The sequence below is a fragment of the Nelumbo nucifera genome, chromosome 1 (genome assembly GCF_055504915.1).
Source record: "Nelumbo nucifera cultivar China Antique chromosome 1, China Antique-T2T, whole genome shotgun sequence".
Taxonomy (NCBI): Eukaryota; Viridiplantae; Streptophyta; class Magnoliopsida; order Proteales; family Nelumbonaceae; genus Nelumbo; species Nelumbo nucifera.
The window spans coordinates 59109080-59129236 of record NC_142649.1 but is presented as its reverse complement, the minus strand read 5'-3'; the positions used below and the strand labels follow the sequence as shown (position 1 = coordinate 59129236).

Here is a 20157-nt window from a genome sequence, read left to right as displayed (position 1 = left end):
CACCTTAAAAAATTCATCATTAAAGCGAAATAAAATTCAGAAACTTGCCACCTGTTTTATCAACTATAAAGAATCTTTTTTTTTTGTTGATAGATATATGGGATAATAGCATATAAGGGCAACTTTTGGGGTTTGATATCAATAAAAATAATATTTTTTAAAAAATTCAAAAATAGATTAACTTTTCAAAAATAATATCAATAAAGGGCAAAAACATTGTTTATCATTTGTTCACAGCACCGCCGCCTCCAGCAACGTTGCTAGAGGTGGCCGGAGGCAAAGGTGGCGGCGGCGGCACTAGTGGTCATTTCTCTGCCCAATGTTGCCACCTCAACCCACCTCTGCCTCTGGCCACCGGCAACGTTGTTGGAGGCGGAGGTGGCGGCAGGCGGCAGTATATTTTTGCCCTTTATTGATATTATTTTTAAAAAGTTGACCTATTTTTAATTTTTTTTTTAAATATTACTTTTATTGATATTAAACCCCAAAACTTGCCCAAAAGTTGCCCTCATATGCTATTACCCCTAGATATATCAACTGTCAAGATCCACAATTCAGCAAACAGACAGAGCATACATCTTCCACCTTCAGATCCATGATTTGATTTTGATTCCAAATCAACTGGAGCCTCTGATAATTTGTTGTAGGCAGTAAAAATAGCAAAATTGCAAAAACAAGAAGAAAACAGTGTAGAGCCGCTCTTGGTTGACTAGTCTCAGGTGAGAGAAAAATTTGCTTCGCAGCCGACAGTAATAATTTAGAGTGACGTCATTGGTTCGGTCATTCAATTTACAGGTGCGCTATAAATATCTGATCTAATGTACTTTCATGCACCAAAGTTGAGTCTCAAAGAAGCCCAGGAAACAAAATGGAAGCAAGCAAGCAGGGCAAAGAGCAGAATGGTGAACAGCTGACTGCTGAAACCCCTATCCCTCTTCTCACTCCTTACAAGATGGGCAACTTTGGTCTTTCTCACAGGTTTGTCAGAACTTGTTTTTCTTTTTCTTTGGTCTTTTCTTTTTCGATGTTAAAAGCTGAGCTTGAATTTGTCCAAAGCTACTGTATATTTTGCATACACTTGGATACAAAACAAAGGCTGAATTTTTGTCTTCTTGCTTAGAATTTCTGGGCAATCTTGGGTAAATGATGAGAAATAGATGTTTGTGGAGAGGAGAAGGCTTGGACTTTTGAAGCCTATAAGAAGCAAATGAGATCAGTTTGGTTGAAAACTTTGAAATCTGATCTGTGGAATTTGAGTGGTTTTGAGTTTTTTTTCCTTTCATTATCTGAATTCAAGTAGTCTGTCATTGATGATCTCTGAAAATACTAAATTTGTATTATGATTTATTTGTTCATATGTTTCCATTTTCTAGTTATGAGAAAGTAATTGCCATGAAATAAAAGCTTAATCGACCAGATTATTATTACAACTTCATAGAGATTTGCTGGTTGAGAGTCTTTAGTTCCTTACTTGTACTTTGTGTTTTCCAGAGTAGTTTTGGCACCCTTAACTAGACAAAGATCTTACAACAACGTGCCTCAACCACATGCCATCTTATATTATTCTCAGAGAACAAGCAAAGGAGGACTTCTCATATCTGAAGCCACAGGGGTTTCTGACACTGCTCAAGGGTATATTTGGTGGCTGCAAATTTATCCCTATTTTCTATTTCAAAATTAAAAAGAAACACAGTAGTTTCTTTGAGATTGAAAGCTAAAACTGTATTTTTTTTTCTCTTTACTTAAGGTACCCAGATACGCCTGGCATTTGGACAAAGGAACAGGTGGACGCCTGGAAACCCATTGTGGATGCTGTTCATGCAAAAGGTGGCATTTTCTTTTGCCAGATTTGGCATGTAGGAAGGGTATCCAACTATGGTATGATTTTATTTTATACCTTATCGTTCTGAGTAGCTTCTTAGGAGTTGGAACCCATTAACATGAGAAGAAGACCCTGTAATATTTTTATACCTTCCAATCAACTTCTTTCATCCCTGTTTTACTGGTAACAATGTCAGAATAATATTAAAGAATTCATAGATGGAGAACAAAACAACTATGGAGAATAATAAAAAAAGACAGTTCAGTGTTCTGTTCAGCACAACACAGTTCATACACCCAATTGGAAATGAGAGCTGCCATGTAAGGAAAGGACCCCAAATATAGTTTTCCCCATCTGTGGCCAAAGTTTCAGCCAGATCAGTAGCTGATATTTTGGTCCAGCAGAACAAGGTGTTCCCTCTGGCTGCTAATGATCTAGCCCCTCTAGGATGCAATTCATATAGAACTGCTGATGTCTTTTTCAAAGAAAATGCTCTTATGACCACTGAGACTCTTGCTTTAAAGGGGTCTAAATATGGGAACAGAAATAACGCAAACCTTGTCTTAAATCACCAAATAGCAAGTAATACAAATAAATCATATGTTAAGAGTGGCCTCTGCCTTGCGGGTTTCTGAAAGAAAGAGAATATCTACATCTTCTGTATATAATGAAAGTGGGTTGCCACATGTAAGGTGACCCACTTTGATCTTTATGTTTACTGTCAATGCTTTCTTATTCTACCATAGTCGACTGGTAATTTTTGCTGAAGCTGTGTTTTATTGGCCTAATTGATTGCTTTGAAGATTTGAAACTTCAGAGCAATGTTTTGTATTGCCTCAGCTTCTTATACAGATCCTGCTTTATAGGTTTTCAGCCAAATGGACAAGCTCCAATCTCTTCTACAGACAAGCCACTGAAGCCACAAATTCGAAGCAATGGCATTGACACAGCCGATTTCTCACCACCTCGACGCTTGAAGACCAGTGAAATTCCTGAAATTGTTAATGATTTCAGGGTTGCTGCAAGGAATGCTATGGAAGCTGGTAATTCTTTTATGTTTTTTTTTCAAAATTCGACACAATTATTTAAGCTTAAGAAATACTAGAAAATTGGATAACCAAGACACGGAAACTTTTTACTTTTATGAGAGCAAACTAGATGATATTGGTGGAGAAATGGTGACCAAATTAGAAATTCATATTATCTTTGATTTCCTGTGAAACATTCTGAATATGAACACATCTCCACAAATTGCTGAAATAAATAAAAACTAGATGATAAAAGCAGTGTAAGAATATTCATCCAATATCTTAATCTACACACCCTCCCCCCCCCCCCCCAAGATAAAATCAAAGTCTTAAACTAGAATCCTAGATTAATGATTTATACCAAAGCATGGATATGTCATGTTATAACAACTTTTTCCTTGAAAATTGTCTACTTTAGCTTTTCTTAAACCTATATGTATCTGTTGCCTTGGCTGTTAGAAGCCGAAAAAAAATAAAAGTTACATTTAGCTGTTCTTCCTATTCTCCCCATAAATTCCAATGTGGCCATCATGTTTTGTTCTGTTCACTCATCCAAGATAACAAGTAGACTGATAGGTGTATTCTGCTTCTTTTTCTTTTCAAGGTTAGACAAACCCAGAAACTCAGATATGGTAGACAAACTTTCTTTTTCTTTACATTGCTTTCTGTCATTCCTGTTATTCGAGTTGAAAGAGACCTCGGACATCCTTTCACCACTAGGACGTCAATTTTTAAAACCTGGACCTATGTCCCAACACAAATCTCCTATACCTTTACTAAATTGATAGTTCTTCTTCAAGTGCAGGTTTTGATGGAGTTGAAATCCATGGTGCTCATGGTTACCTGCTTGACCAATTCATGAAAGATGAAGTCAATGACAGAAACGATCAGTATGGTGGGAGCCTGGAAAACCGTTGTCGCTTCCCTCTAGAAGTGGTTGAGGCCATTGTTGATGAGATAGGAGCTGATAAAGTTGGGATAAGGCTATCTCCTTTTGGCAGCCATTCGGATTCAGGGGACTCAGACCCAGATGCCCTGGGCCTTTACATGGCTGAGGCCCTTAACAAATTTGGGATTCTGTACTGCCACGTAGTTGAGCCAAGGATAAAGAACGCTGAACAGAATTGTGAAAGTCCCCATAGTCTTCTACCCATGAGAAAGGTTTTCAATGGTACTTTTATTGCTGCAGGGGCCTACAATAGAGCAGAAGGCAATAAAGCCATCGCAAATAATTATGCAGATCTTATTGCTTATGGTCGTCTGTTCTTGGCCAATCCAGATTTGCCACGGAGGTTTGAGCTTGATGTTCCTCTTAACAAGTATAATAGAGAGACATTCTACATATCCGATCCTGTTCTTGGTTACACCGACTATCCATTTCATGAATCTACCGCTTAGACCTTGGGGATGTATGAGTAAAGGACGCAGGATGATTTATGTCATAATAACTGCCCATTTCCTGAATCCACAGCTTAGCTTTTGAATTGGGCTTCCAAAGAGAATATAGAGATGTATTTGCTATTATTTCTCTTCTTGTCTGGGGATGAAAGCATCAGCAGATTTGATTGAAGTAACATGTCATTCAAGGTATTTCACATTTGGGATTGGATTTCCTACACTTTTCTCCTCAACTTTCTCCTATACTTCCATTCAGTCTGCGACAGGTGTCTCCTTACACGTGTGTAAATACTCATTCATATAAGAATACCCGTGATAGGACACCTATCACACACTGAATGAAAGTGTAGGAGATCAGAGTCTTCAAATTTTAGTCCCCACTTGAAAGTTCATATATGGTTTATCCAATTAATTCTAATCCTAACATTGACAACTATCTAATGACATGTATGCTTTGTTTGGGATCCACTATCCACGTTACCTTGGATTTCCGTTTACATTCTCCAAGTTCAAACTGCAAAGTGACAGAAATGAACCAAATTGTTTTAAGACTACAACCAACTCAAATACAAAAACATATGGACACTCAAATGGGAACAGAAACTTCCTGACCCATCACAGACTTATTACTTAAAGGGCTATAGCTTTCCCAATAAATCTGAGTTGTTGGTTAGGTAATGGAAAACTTATACAATGATGCCAAAATCAAGTCGAATGGTTAAGTTTTGACATCTTGAACTTGGACTATAAGAAAAGTGACTTGATTATAACCACGGTGTTTGAAATTCCAGGAACAAGATATTATCAATACCCAAAGACCATCAATCTCTGGGTGTAGCCTCCTTAAAAGATTATAAGCTCCAAAATGTAGGCTTCACTTAGGCCTACATCTCCCCTACAACCACCGACCTTTGGATTTGGAAACCTAACCCAAATGGCAAGTTCACTACCAACTCCTACTTCAAGGCTATAGTTTCAGAAGGCCAGGACACCACCTTCCCAGCCAAGAAGGTCTGGAATTCTCATATACCTCCTAGAGTATCCTTTCATTTGGGAGGCCTGTCTAAGGAAACTAAATACTTGTGATGTCTCTCCTCATGATGTCTCTCCTCATGTTTGCTCCCTCTGTCTCAACAATGGTGAGACAACGGAGCACCTTTTTCTGCACTATCCAATAACAAGGAAAATCTGGTGTTCCTTTTTCAATCTAGTGGGATTCAGCTGGGTATTCCCAGAACAGGTCATAGATCTTCTGCGACAATGGCACTGCAAAGGCCTTGGAAGTAGGGCCACGATTTATTGGAGTATGGCGACCCACGCAGTGATGTGGGGGGTCTATTAAGAAAGAAATAACAGAACCTATTGCTACTCGGATTAGTCGAGGGCACCAAAGTAATTTCTCCCCTAGGCTATGAAGATGGGCCGAAGGCTTCGAGGATTCGGGGACGAAGTGCTGAGGCCGAAGACTGGAGGCCAAGGCTATTCTATGCCAAGCTCTAAAGAAGCCGAGGGCTGGTAGCTGAAGTGCTGCAAGACAGAGGATGTCAGAGGCATCGGGTAAGAACCCGAGGTAGAGTCTCTGACGGTCAAGTTAGTACAAGGGTACGAGGAGGGGAATTAGGTTCAAACGATGGCTCCGAGGAGGTTGCTCATAGACGTTGAATTCCCCAAGTGAATACACTTAAGTATTGTAGTGGGATTAGATCCAGTATTGGTGGAGATGAACGCCTGAGATGGGAGTCGTACGAGGGCAGTCAACGAGCTCTGTGGGTACGTGTGGGCGCTCCGCGATAAGCTCCGTACGAGGTGTGCAGGATGGCCCCTGCTGTGGCGAGTCGCATCCCCGGGTCTGGCGCTTGTGGGCTGGGCCACCCCACATCACTTGCCCCCCACTCCCGAGGCTGAGGTGAAGGATACGGCTCCGGCTGATGAGAGTAGTGATGATGAGCGCCAGTGGGCTCGACGGCCGAGGTGTACCCTGTAGTGGCGTTCTCTTTCGTGTCTTTGCCTAGTCCGTCTTCATAAGTTGGGCCGAAGTTGCGAGTGATTTGCTACGCTGCTGCTTCGGGCAGGTGATTGGGGGGTCGTACTCTGCACGGGTCTATGCGTTGGGAGAGCACCCCGTGTGCGGAATGGCTTTCTAGTTGAACCGGTGTGCGCATTCACAGGATCGGGTCGCATGGGCCGCGGTGGGCAGACGCGTTGGTTTGCCCCGAGCATCGTTTCACCTTCCGAGGCCGAGTGCTCGGGGGTGCAGTGTGACTGGATCGCAGGTGCGGAGGCATCTTGTGCCCGTTAGATCTGAGACGATCCAAGCCGTTACTAGCGCGTCGTTTCGCCTTCCAAGGCTGAGCGTTGCACAACGCGCTGTGATTGGGTTGTGGAGGCGGTGGCTTCCCAGCCATTGGATCTTGAGACATTTGGGCCGTTCATTCTTCTTTAAATAGGGGCCTTGACGGTAGCATTCTTGTCATTTGCCTCTAAGTGCTTCCGCTTTCGAGTGAACTCAACTCCCAGACTCTCCAACCTTCGACCCTTCGTTTTCACTTTTCCCTCTACTTCCCTTTAGGTAATCTTAAATGATGTCTTTCTCAAACTCTGGACCTGAGTGCTATGATCTTCCGCATGAGTCAGAGGGGAGCCTTGCTCTAACCCCTTCTCCCCTTTCTCCTTTGAGTCCTTTTGTCTTTGTTCCCCTCCGACAAGAGGTTGAGGTGCTTTGGGAGAGGGTAGCCTCCAAGGGGCCGAAGGCAGCCGTCGAGGCAATGACTCCCCTGCAAAAGCGCTGCATCCGTGATGCCAAGGGAGGCCGAAGGGTCCTCCCAAGCCGAGGGGGATGAGATCCCAAATCCTGTCTCTGGAACAAGGGCTGAGGGTGCTGCCCAGGCTGCAGCTAAGATCGATCTCCTATGCCTAGGGTGTAAGGGTGCCTGAGGTGGGCGAACGACCATGGACTCCTAAGGAGGGGGAAATCTGCGTTTACCAACATTTTCTTTAGATCGGTCTTCGGATCCCCCTTCATCCGTTGATCCCTGAACTGTTGAGGGCGTATGGGATCACCCTTAGCCAGCTGGTGCCCAACGTCATTAGGACCATAGTGGCAATGCTGGTGGTGGCTTGGCTCCAAGAGGTAGAACTGACGCCGAAGCTTTTCCAGGCGTTGTTTGCGCCGAGGAAGCACACCTCCTAAAACGGCATGTATTATCTCCAACCCCTGGAAGAGTAAATTTTTCTTTTTGTCCTGTCCCGAGGGCTGGTCCTTCAAGTCAGGGTGGGGAAAGGTTCGTCAGGTTGCGGAGAAGAGTGTCCCCCTACTCACAAGTGAGGAGAACGATGATCTCGCGCGGTTACTAGACCTAGGGAGAGTCCAAGTCCAGCCTTTGGTGGAGGAGGAGGTCCCACTACTCTTTGTGGGGCTCAACCCTGCTCCCCTTGGTAGGAGAGGCCCTGTAGTCCCTTGACACGTTCCCTCATCCTCTACTTTGCATTGCGTTACTAACAACTTCATTTTGCTTGCAGAGGTGCCGATGAATGCTAGGAAGACTGTGATTGATCGTGCTCGCACGATGCAGAAAGAGCGGGCGAAGACACCTCAGAGGCCTTCCGAGGGCGTGCCAGCGCCAAAGTAGAAGGTCCCTATCCCTGTAAAGCGGGGGTCCTCTTGCCAGGCCCCCCGCCAAGGGGGCAGCTTCACAGGTCCCTGCCAAGGGACGACTCCAACAGCTCCCATGAAGGGAGTGGGAGCAACTTCACAGGTCCCCACTAAGGGGAAGAGGCCCGTCGAGGAGGGTCCATACGAGGTGGGAGTAGTAGGTGCCGCCGAAGCCTTCCGATGGATCAAGGAAGCCTGCCCAAGAGGCCAAGGCGGGGTAGAGGAGGCCAGCCGAGGAGGCCGTGGGGGATCAGCCGCCGCAGAGAGCGGCCCGCGCCGGGAACTCAGCGAGGGATGCCCCGAGGGGGTCCCATAAAGAACGGATGAGGCTATTTTCTACCCCCACACCCCTAGAGGAGCTCGCCAAGTGATCCAACCAGATCTTCCATCCCTAGTGGAACATCCACGAAGGGGGTCGGTCAGGCCCTAGTGAGCGGAGCCCTTCTCCCGAGGGATCGCTTTCAAATGCTGGGGAGCGCTTCAAAGAAGGTCTGCACCCAGGGTCTGGGAAGCTTGGCTGAGGTAACATTTGTCCCTTTTTCTTCATGGTTATTGTTTTGTAGAATAGTGACTGTTCCTTCGCTGCAGGTCTGCCTCCACTTTGTTGGCCTTGGGGATTGGCTGAAGCTGACATTGGCCCAAATGGATAGGCTGGAGGAAGAGAAGGAGAAACTCCATCAAGCTGTTGCCGCCGCCGAAGAGAAGTACCACAAGTTCCAGCAGAGCCTCATTGACAATCAAAAGTTCCGGATGGAGGCTCAGGCACAACTAAAGGAGGTGCAGCAGAGCCTCTCCAAGGAGCAGATGGAGAGGGCCCCATCGGAAGCCTTCTCTCCGAGGCTGAACGGCGCCTCAACCAGGCCGAGGGGGACGCTGTCGAGGCGAAGAAACGAATTGTCGAGGCAGAGAGGAGGGCTGAGGAGGCGGCGAAGCAAAGAGCGGAGGCCGAACAGAGAGCTACATCGTGGATTGCAACATGCGAGGCGATCCTAAGCAGAGATTGACGGCCTACATGGTATCTACTTTGTGGTCCCTTAGTGATGGAGCTCTGCTTCGCAGAGTACGCCTACTCGGTAAAAATGGTGAGCTGCAGAAAACCTATTGGAAAATTTGCAGAGTAGCGCCGACCCCGAGGTTCTATGGAGGTTGTACCGCAATCGGACGCACAATTTAGCATACATTATCATATTGTTACTTCCTCCTCCGTCTTCGTCTGCGGACTACCGCTGCAAGATCGCTATTGTTACCGAACCCAGCAACAATAACTAAAGCGAACCTGATGGTTTACGAATGTTCGAGTCACTGGACGCTACCATGCAAACATTGTTGTTCGGTTGGTCCTTGGTGGCCTTGAGGATCGATCACGAGATTAGCAGCCATGAACCCAAGCTTAAAACAGAGCAATACCTCATATAGCACCTAGCTATTTACTGGCATTGTGCTTGTTCTACGCATAATATTCTACGATTTAAACTAAGAATGGCAAAACATTCAAGTCATATATGGAATGTAAATGTAGAAAGCTACTTGTTCCTGTTTCCATCGATGATCAGGATAGAAGGCGGTGAGCTTTAGCCCATTGTCCGATGGTGAAACATTCATTTAGGAGCCTGTGATAGTCAAGTGCGCCCTTGCACCAGTAGTCCACAAACGAAGGATGAGTTGCGGAGCCTCCATTTAGGTCCCAACGAAAGAGTTGCAGAGAGGCTTGCAATGTGTTTCTCGGTAATCGTGCTTCCGTCCTTGATGGCGAGGATAGCGTTAGAAGCTGTTGTTTTGGCGAATGAAGAGCTTGTGAGGCTCCGACAGGAGGTTGCATCACTACAGAACGCGTCAGCTTATGCCGGAGATGAGGACAACGATAACAATGGAGGTTGGAGAATGAGAATTTCATTGGCTTTGGCTATGGCACTGTTTGTGCAGCCGAACCTTCTTTTGCTTGATGAACCTACCAACCATCTTGACCTCCGGACTGTTCTATGGTTGGAGGAATACTTGTGCCGGTGGAAGAAGACTCGTACCGTGGAAATTTTGATGATTTTGAAAGTGATTATGAACAACGTCGCAAACGGGATCTGCTCCTCACACTTGGGCGCCTCACATGCACATCCACCATACGTTGGGAACATCTCTGTGAATAATAACTTATAAGTATGGAAGATGTTCCCAATGCATGGTAGGATGTGCATGTGAGGCGCCCAAGTGTGAGGAGCAAATCCCATTCCGACGAAAAGAACTAGATCCAGTCTCCTTTTCATCCGATACTTCACTTTTGTATCAACGGAGAGGGATCAAATCAACCTAGAAACTAGTGGGTTTATCGTTTACACATGATGACGAGGATAATGATGATTGCCGGAGCCACAATCCATTTCATCTTCCTGAAATTTTTCATCAGTTGACTTTTAATTTAAAATTTTGAGGAACAGTGAAGGGTAAATTCGACATTTTACTTCTTTCCTTTAGTGTTTAAAAGCAATGTCAATTGTCAGAAAACTTAAAGATAATATATATACAGTAAGGGTAGAGTTAGTCAATTTCCTAAACTATAGGGATATTTTAAGAAATTTTCCCTAAACACAATATCCGAGAAACATACACCAGATATCCCCTAGGATCATGTTTAAAACAACCTAGACCAAGAACATGTGCAAAACAAATATAACCAAATACTTTTTGAGGAAGAGAAAATTGAGACACTCAGGACAAAGAAGATGTAGAATCTAAAATTTAAAAGCATGGGAGGGTATTAGGTTAATTTTTTGAGAGAAGGTAAACTTGTATTAATTTGTCAAAAAAGAGGAAGACCCCTATACAGTAAGGTGTTGTATAGGTACAGGCATCAAAATATGATAAGAAGAAAAGCTATGCAGAAAAGTTAGCCCAAGAAAAGACTTCTGCAGAAAAGTTATGGAAAGCAGTGATTTTAAACCATTTCCAACCCATCACCCAGAGATATAAATAATTTGGTTCAATCTTAAACCCATCAAATTCCACTATAAACACTAAATTCCAAAAACCCATTGGCACAATGAGAGAGCCACAATCTGAGTGATTAAACCATTAAATTGTTTGAATTGTTTACTGGGTGATATTTACAATTGTGACCTATAACTTGATTTTTTTAATTGAATTTTGAGTTGTGACTTGTAAAACCAGAAAAAGTGAGTCAACCAACCAAGAAAGTTGGAGGTAGGGGTAGGAGGTGTAACAACCAAGAAAGTGGGCAAAACAACCAATTAAGAAGGGGGAGAGGTGGACTGATTGACAAAACGGAGGTAGGGGTTAGGGAGTGTAACAATCAAGAAAATGGAGGTAAAATAAAAATAAAAGAAAAGGAGAGAGAGAGAGAGAGAGTATCAATTCCAGGACCAGGATCATCATCAACATGAAAAAAGATAACTTGTCAACTCTCATTAATTATCACCAGTGATATAGGATTTTGGAATACAGCATGGTATATAACTATTAGTAAACTATAAGATCATACATATAAAGATTCCAATCTAGTGCTTCTAAAGTCTTTAGGACTAAACTGTTCAACTTGAATGGTTAAACTGTCAAACCATCACCTGAAGGAGAAAATTTGGGATACAACATGGTATATAACTATTGGTAAACTATTACATCATACATATAAAGATCCCAATCTAGTGCTTTTAAAGTCTTTAAGGGCCAAACCGTTCGACTCAGATGGTTGAACCGTCAAATTGTCACCCAAAGTAGAAAATGCATAAAACATGGTATAAAGATCTCCAAGTCAGTTTTTAAAACTGAAACATTCACGGTAAGAACTACACTTGACCAGAACCATTTTGGAAATGCATACTGATGAGGAGGGTTCAGGTAACCTTTAACAAATGCCTATTCTTACACTCAACAACACCATTCTATTGTGGGGTACAGACATAAGAAACTCAATGAATTATGCCAAGGTTGGTAAAATAAGAGGTCGATGAAGAATCAATTGACTCCCTCCCATTATCAAATCTAAAACACTTGATATTTGTATCAAATTGGATAAGAACCATTCAGTGAAACTTCTTAACAAATAACAATGGTAAGGACTTCATCATAGCTTTTCTTGAGATAAACCATCCACAAAAGTAATAAAGTACCAAAAATCCAAATAAAAATGTCATTCTCACGGGATCCACACATCGCTATGCAGTATGCACAAGTTGAAAAATAACTCAACTTTTTATTCTCAATTAAAGAATATGTGATTCTACAATATTGGACAACTAACAAGTTTCATGCAACAATTCAAACAACTGAACTAACTCAAACCATGAAGGAAAAAATAACCTCAATGATTTAAAGGACAAATGAACCAAGCATCTATGTCATGAACGAATACACTTTTTATACTTAGACCAAACACAGGCTGACCCAACTTAGACATATTAGATGTAGACATAGAAGTAGAGATCACATGCTTCACAAGTCACAACCATGTCCCATCACCCTCTTCATGGTCAAGTCCTGAAATATACAATGAGAAGGAAAAAAAAAAGGTCACCGAGCAATTCAATCAAATGGTGATAGGTTTGTGGGAAAATTGGGAACATGTTTGATATATATATATATAGTTCCTTTCTTAAAAACAATGGAAAGGGAACCATCAACCATCAACAGTTATTACTTTATCATGTCCTAAGAAAATTGAATAAGAAGAAAGTCAGATGGAATTACCTGTTGTATAATCTGATCCCCATAATCAATGATCCAAGGGTTGGGAGACTCAAAGGAAGTAGCATGATGAGCAGAATGAATACCTGACTGAGCAAACAAGATAGTAGGAGACACAATTGCACCATATCACTATATGAAGATGATGGAGTAGTGGAGACACATTGAGTAGATTTATAAGAGACCTCTTCCTTACTAGCAGTTATCCTTTGCTAACCATTTAAACTGCCTGAAGTCATTCCTCAAGCGCCATGTCACTCCTTCCCCTTTCTTCAGCCATTTCACAACAGTTCTCGAATCACCCTCAATGACTAAGTTACGATGCCCAACTCCTGGGCCTGCTGAACAGGGTAATTTGGCAAGAGCAGAACCGTTAGCTGCAGCATATGGGGTCAAGAAGGCAAAGGAGTTGGGCATTGATAACCTAGTCATTGAGGGTGATTCAAGAACTGTTATGAACTGAAGAAAGAGGAAAGGGTGACATGGAACATGAGGAATGACTTCAGGCGGTTTAAATGGTTAGCAAAGGACAACTGCTAGTAAGGAAGAGGTCCCCTGTAAAGATGAACCTAGAAGATGAACCAACAATAACAACCCAGGCCCTAAAGAAGTCTTCAACCTTAAAGTCTAAAAACAGTTTCGAACTTTTTTCCCATTGTGCCACTCTTAAGTTTATCATTTCCACCAGGGCTTCCTTACTCCTTTCTCTTTCTCAAAATATTCTTGAATTTCTTTCCTCCCAAACTGTCCATAGTACTGCTGCTCTTGTACATCTCCCCATGATCCTGCCCCTCCTTTTAATACAGCTAAAAACAAAAGGGCTAAACAATCCTTCCAACTTGTCAAGATGAGACCAAAAGCATCCAAAGAGGGAAGAAAACCAATTCCAAATAAAGCTAGCAAGAAGGCAAGAGATTAGGAGATGAAAGGCAGTTTCACCACTTAACTTGCACATAATGCACCAGTTCGGGGACAAACACCAAGTTGGTCTTTTTCTTTAAAGCAAGTCACAGGTATTAATACAGCTATGAAACACATCCCAACAAAAAGCACTGATTTTCGAGGGAATGGGAAAGAACCCAACTTCCTTAACTAGGAAAGGAGAGGATGAAGTGGCAAACAAAGAATTGAAGAAAGATTTACAAGAGAACAGACTATCAATGTTTAGGCCCCAAACCCTGGAATCCATACCCCTTTCATCCAAACAACTGAATTCAACAAGCCAAGCAACTCAGACACACTAGGAAGTTCAGCTTCTCTAAGGTTCCTGTTAAAGCCAAAGTTCCAATTCAACCCAGAAGGAAGAAGTTGTTGGGTCAAGAAATCAGATATAGGTCTACCCTTAAAAACTGGAAAGGTCACAAAGAGCAGGAAATCTCTCACCCAAAGGGACATCCTCCCAAAACCTAATTTTTTTATCCAAAGCCACCAAGTCATACCTAACATGATTTAGAAAGGTAGGAAGAATTTCATGGATGACCTTCCAAGGGGAAAGCCAAGGTAGTTGTATGAAGACAACCAGCATCCCATCCATTGCTAGATATGTCGTGAATGCTTGCAACATTCTTCAGCTTGACACTACCAATTCCCAACCCCTTTCTGCCTTTGATTTCACCACTTTGTCCCATCTAACCAAGTGATCCTTCTTCTTTTCCTCCGGCTCCCAGAGAATTTTTTCAATTTTCCTCACTATCTCTTGGGGCATCCTAAACACTGACATGTAGTACACTGGAAGGTTTGCAAGGGTGGACTTAATAAGAGTTAATCTCCCCTCCCCCCATTGTAATATAGTTCCTTTTCCATCCAGCCATCCACTTCTTAATCCTCTCCACCTCAAGGTCCAGAAACTAATTGATCTAGGGTTGTCACCTAGGGCCTAAATATCTCAGAGGCCACTCTCCCATCTCACAACCTAAAGTGCTTGCCATGTCCCTTAAATCATCTTCTTCTACATTGATTCCAGCAATTAAACTCTTAGACCAATTAACCCTCAAGTTAGACAACCTCTCAAAGAGTCACTACCAACTTCAAATTTTCCACCCCTGCCTTACAGTCACCCTCACAAAATATCAGAATATCATCTACAAACTGCAAGTGAGTAATCAAAATGTTCTCTCCCAATTGTCCAACCTCTGAACAATTGCAGGGAATTTGCTCTAGAGATCAGCTTACTCAACCCTTCAGCTACCAAAGTTAAAAGAAAAGGAGAGAGAGGGTCACCTTGTCTAAGCCCACGAAATCCCTCAAAGAAATCAAACACCATCCCATTAACAATAACAGAGTAATGGCTAGACTGTAAGCAACCTCTGATCCATTTACACCACAAGTTCCCAAAGCCACACCTTCTTATGATATCAAATAAGAAATTCCAATCCACCAAGTTGTAGGCTTTCTCCAAGTCCAACTTGATTGCCACAGTTCTCACACTCCATTTCCTTGCCCCAATTACCTTGCATCACCATTGTTATCTGAAATCTTGTGTGATCTGGATTAACCAGGCAGAAAAATATATGTGGAAAAAAGTCTAGAACTTTCAATCTTGCTCCAATTTCTATAGAACAAGTTCCCATAACCCAGAACTATGCTACAGATCAAGTGGACTGACCTGGCATAAATTCAATTTTGAATCCCTGTGATCACAAACGTATAAACTGAAATTTCTTCACATTTTGAAGAAAATCCTCAAAAAATATGGCTTACTCCCATAATTGGCATCCTACTACATGGTGAAGTTTTTTTCTTTTTCAGCCTATGAATTGTTGACTGTACAGTGTCAACCATCACCTGTACAGTATGGTGATACTGGCACTTACACTATGTAGATCAGAATTGAAGTGAAGATTCAGCCAAGACCCTTGATCAGAGATGGCACTGATGCGACGTTGCAAACATGATTAGGGTTTTGTAGAAGAAGAAAAAGAAGAAAAAGAAGAAGTGAAGGAGAAGAACAAAGAGGAGAAAATTTTGGAATGAGAAAGCCAATCTATCATGCTTCTCTCACTTGTTCTATCAAATGTGTGAAGTAATAAGGGTGAGAAATTACAACAATGTGTATATACATGTGCTACAACCAGATTTACCAATAATAACATAGGACAAGCTCCATCTCTTAGCACCTATCAAATCAGATTCCCCCTCCCTCAATCTGAAATTAATTTCTGCCTAAATAAAATTCTTTTGAAAAAAGTAACTACTGTGTTGGAAAAATAGATAATGGAATTAACCAAGTAAGAATGAATGAACAAAATTATACTTTCCGTCCTTGTTGCAGAATTGATAGAATGAACTACACAAAAGGGTAGCCCTTCCTCAACCCCCACCCAACCCCCCAAGGTGGGATTCAATACCAGGTCTCACTAAGGCAAGAGAATTTACCAGCAAGCTAGATGGCACCTTCAGATTATTTGCAATAAAACTAAATGAAAGAAAAAGGATTGGTAGGTGAATTACCTTTGAAATTTGGTCATGATAGCCAACTGAAGGAAACCAATCAATCAATCATCATCAAAGTCTTATTCCAACTAATATGGGGTTGACTACATGAATCCTGTTTCAGCATTAAAGGGCAGCCTAGTGCACGAGGCTCCTGCTAATGTGGGATCTGGGGAGGACAGGTGTATACATAGAGAGTCTGTTTCACCCTTCTGTTCTATTTAATGCCATATCTATTGTTGGATTGTCCTAGCATACCCTTGCCCATTTGATACTACACTTGAGTTAAGGTGTAACATGTTGTTTTTGGATAACACCCTAGCATGATCATAAGAGTTCAGCAAAAGTTTTAGTGCCAGCTGCAAACCTGATGCAACCCTCCTCGTTTATCTGGGCTTGGACCGGCAATGTAAGACAAGCTCACATCAATAGCCAACTAAAACTGTAACTTATCCATCAAAAAGAAACTCTGGAGCTTGAAAGTTAAAAATATCACATCCCCCACAGAAGGATACCAAGAACTCTCTCAAATCTGCAAAAGATAAATAAATAAGAATGTCACCAGGTCTCACTGTACTGCAGGAAAAAAATATTACATAAGTGAAATCAATGGATGCTAAATTGAAACTTGTTTCACAAACCCAATAGAAGAGAAAATTACTGCTTTAACTAACAAGAATCATAGGAGCATTTCACCAATTCAGTCTATCAAGCATACAATTCAATTTAGCACTAGCAAATATACTAAACCCTCAATTGTTACACAGACGTGTTAAGGGACACGGCATTTACAAGGTGTAGGACATGTAATTTAGACTAAAAATTGAAGTGTATGACAAGGTTATGGCATCCATTTTGAAGCGTCCACAAAACATGCCCTAGAAATTCCAGAGATGCATAACAGAAAAAAAAAAAACAAAGAAAATTGACATTAAAACAACCAGAAAATAACAAACCCCCCAAAAGAATTAATCAGAAAAAAATGGAGAGAGAGAGAGAGAGCAGGCAGCAGGATTGGTCATGTGAGGGTTGACGTTTGATGAACGAGTTCATTTCTTGAAATTCTAAATAGTCCTTTTCCCATTTTTTAACACTAATGCAGTAACTCCAATTTTGTGAATGTAGATGTATCCCAGGTGGTTCCTGAATGCTGCATATATTTCTAATTGTAATGGATCAAGTGTATTGTTACTTATCCAACTAAGAAAATGAATGTGCTAAATAGTGAAAGAGATCATTTTAAGATAAAAATTTGCCTGCTTAGCTTTTCCATATTGCCATGTTATGATGGAATGTACATGTTGGATCTTATCCCAGTCCTCTCCATTTCTTTGAAATCTGGAGTAGAACCTCTCAGGCATGTTCAGTTCCAACTGAGTAAGAGTAGTAATACTTCTCAACCCATCTGGAAGCATATCTAGTTGCTCACAGTTCTTGATTTTCAAGGCTCTAAGTTGTGGAAAAGCTCCTCCATCCACCCTCCATTCCTTCAATTGATCCAAGTAGATAAGTTTGAACACTTCAAGTTTAGGAAATCCTCCTTCAGAACAAACCAGTTTGTTTCCCAAGTAGGACCAATAACCCAAGACAAGATTTCTTAGATTTAGCAGCCTTGAAAGTGTAGCCATGGGGTCTTCAAGCAAGTTGGTGCTTTGCAAAGAAAGCTTGGTGAGATTTGGTGGGAATTCGTCATGGTTGGGCAGCTTCTCTAATTTCCCTTGTAACACAAGCTGACGAAGATTCCCATAGTGGGAAAGCATCAAGGCTGGTATTACAGGTACATCAGGAAATGGAAATTGTGTTCGTCCCTCCAATTGCAAATTTTCTAGTTGATCTGATATGGCCTTGGGAGTAGATAGCACCTTAGAATGTAACATGATTTGACCATGGATTTTTAATTCCCTCAAACTAGTCATCTCGCATAAGCAACTTGGTTCCAAACTAGAGCCTTGTATCATCCATAGGGTTTGGAGATTTGGTAAAGAAACCTTATCAACAGCTCGGTGACGATCCATTCTGTATCCAAAAATGAATGGATTTCTTAACTCAGCATAAAAATCCAAGATTATATGCCTCAGTTGTGTCATCAACCAAATAACACTAGGCACGGAATAGTAGTTTGTGCTTTGGATGTCCAAAGTTTCTAGGTTTTTAAGATTGCTTATTGTGGATGGAAGGCTTTTGAACTTGGTGTCTCTTAATCCTAAGTACTTCAAATGAATGAGAATTCCAAATTCATCAGGTAAATCTTCAAATTGAACACCCTCGAGATTTAACACTCTAAGCAATGTGAAGCCCGTGTAGATGAATCTCAGATGCTCTATTTCAAGCTTCTCCAATTCCTTTTTAGACCTTTGATCTTTCTCAAGGCTTTCCCAGTCTTTTTGGAAGCATAACAGAGCACGAAGCTTCGATGTATAATGGTTCAGAGAAATGTAGCTACAAACACTACAATAGATGGCAAGTCTACGCATTTTAGCATTTGCATCGGAGTCCAAATTCCTATAAATACCAAAGAAGTCATCTTCCTTGGCTTTTGAAATGCAAAACTCATGCAAAACATCATGAATTGTGCATGCCTTAACCCTACCACCGAAGCTTCTCTTTGCAACCTGAATCAGATTCCTATAGATTAGCTCATCAAGGTAACCTCTTGCGACATCCTCTAGTCTTAGCTGTCCTTGGTATTGTATGAATCCTTCAGCCATCCACAAATTGATCAATCTGCTAACGGGGATTTCAAGGTCTTCAGGGAGAAGACCAAAATAAAGAAAGCATGGTTTCAAATAGTAAGGTAGATCAATGTAACTCAAATATAATGTCATTTGGCATTCACCATTGGCTTCTCCTTCCATGCACTGAAGCACTCTCAACCATACATGCTCTGCCTTGTCCTTCAAGGATAGAAGACCTCCCATTACCACAATAGCAAGTGGCAATTGACCACATCTTTTCAAGATTTGTCTTCCCAAAGGTTCCAATTCTGGTGGGAAACGTCCAATACCATCATCTGGGAACACTTTCTTGGAGAAAAGTTGCCAACTCTCATTGTAGCTTAGAAATCCAAGCTCATGGGGAGAGCTACCTTGGGCAACATGTTTAGCTACATCATGGTTGCGGGTAGTAACAATGATTCTGCTCCCATTCATCGTATCGGGGAAGAATTCTTTAAGAAATTCCCACACCTCAATTGCCCATAAATCATCAAGGACAATAATATAACTTCTCTCCTTCAAGAAACTGAGGAGGTTCTTTTCCACATTCTCCTCCCATTCCTCTTTTTTGAGCCCTATCTTTTTTGCTATCTCCTCTAAAATGTAACTGGGGAGCCTAGGCTTTCCAGAAATATAAACCCAAGCATGGCAATGGAAATATGGTTTAACATCATTATAAACTTTCTTGGCAAGAGTGGTCTTACCCAACCCGCCCATCCCAACAATGGGTATTACGCAATATTTTATTCTCTCGTCAAGCAATCTTTCCTTCAACACTTTGATGTCTTCCACGAAACCAACAATATCCGGTTCAATGTACTTTGAGAAGTACTCCCTTCGTTGCTGAAAGCTTACAGCCACTTCTCCTGCTGCTGCTTCAGTGACATTGCATTCGATGCCGTACGTATCCCTGCTCCTCTTGATATCTTCACTTCTCCTCTTGAGCCCTTCGATCTGCATCACGAATTCATGGGTTGCAGCCGAGTCACAACAGATACAAGCGAACCTTCCAAGGAAGCCAAATAATCGTTTCTTTCTCCTCCACCAGCTTATCCTTTTGAGAAAGTATGTGCCAATGATGTCTTCCGTGTCGTAAGCGAAATCCCTCACATCGCGGACCCAGTTCTTGACCCTCTCGTCCCCTTCTTGTTTGGCATCTGCATCTATCAGAAACGACTTGGTTTCATCCAATTCTTTTCTGATCCATTCGATTTGTTCATCCAATCTATAGAAGCGAATGCCTTCTTCAAGGCTTAGATCGCCCAATATGTTGGTGAATTTTCGAATGGCTTCACGAACAGCAATATCTGCCATCTCTCCTCTGTCTTCTCGGCTCACCGAGTTTTGTCAAGTCAACCAAACGATTGCAGGCTCATTTTCTTTCTCAAAAAGAAAAAGTAAAAAAAAAAAGAGTAAATT

General features: G+C 41.9%; 2 protein-coding genes across 2 annotated transcripts; one reads left to right on the top strand and one right to left on the bottom strand.

The window, feature by feature from the left end:
* The first annotated feature begins 819 nt into the window (after nucleotides 1-819).
* On the top strand, nucleotides 820-4447 carry LOC104588691 (putative 12-oxophytodienoate reductase 11). The gene is made up of 5 exons (XM_010246727.3): nucleotides 820-978; nucleotides 1492-1632; nucleotides 1748-1878; nucleotides 2689-2865; nucleotides 3656-4447. The coding sequence occupies exons 1-5, from the start codon at nucleotides 869-871 to the stop codon at nucleotides 4246-4248; spliced, it is 1152 nt and encodes a 383-aa protein (XP_010245029.1). The 5' UTR covers nucleotides 820-868; the 3' UTR covers nucleotides 4249-4447.
* A 137-nt stretch (nucleotides 4448-4584) lies between these two features.
* On the bottom strand, nucleotides 4585-20052 carry LOC104588693 (toMV resistant protein Tm-2 netted virescent-like). Its single transcript, XM_088897154.1, has 3 exons — nucleotides 17281-20052; nucleotides 16043-16556; nucleotides 4585-10281 (listed from the first exon to the last, which is right to left on the bottom strand). The coding sequence occupies exons 1-2, from the start codon at nucleotides 20050-20052 to the stop codon at nucleotides 16551-16553; spliced, it is 2778 nt and encodes a 925-aa protein (XP_088753280.1). The 3' UTR covers nucleotides 4585-10281; nucleotides 16043-16550.
* Between the last annotated feature and the right edge of the window lie 105 nt (nucleotides 20053-20157).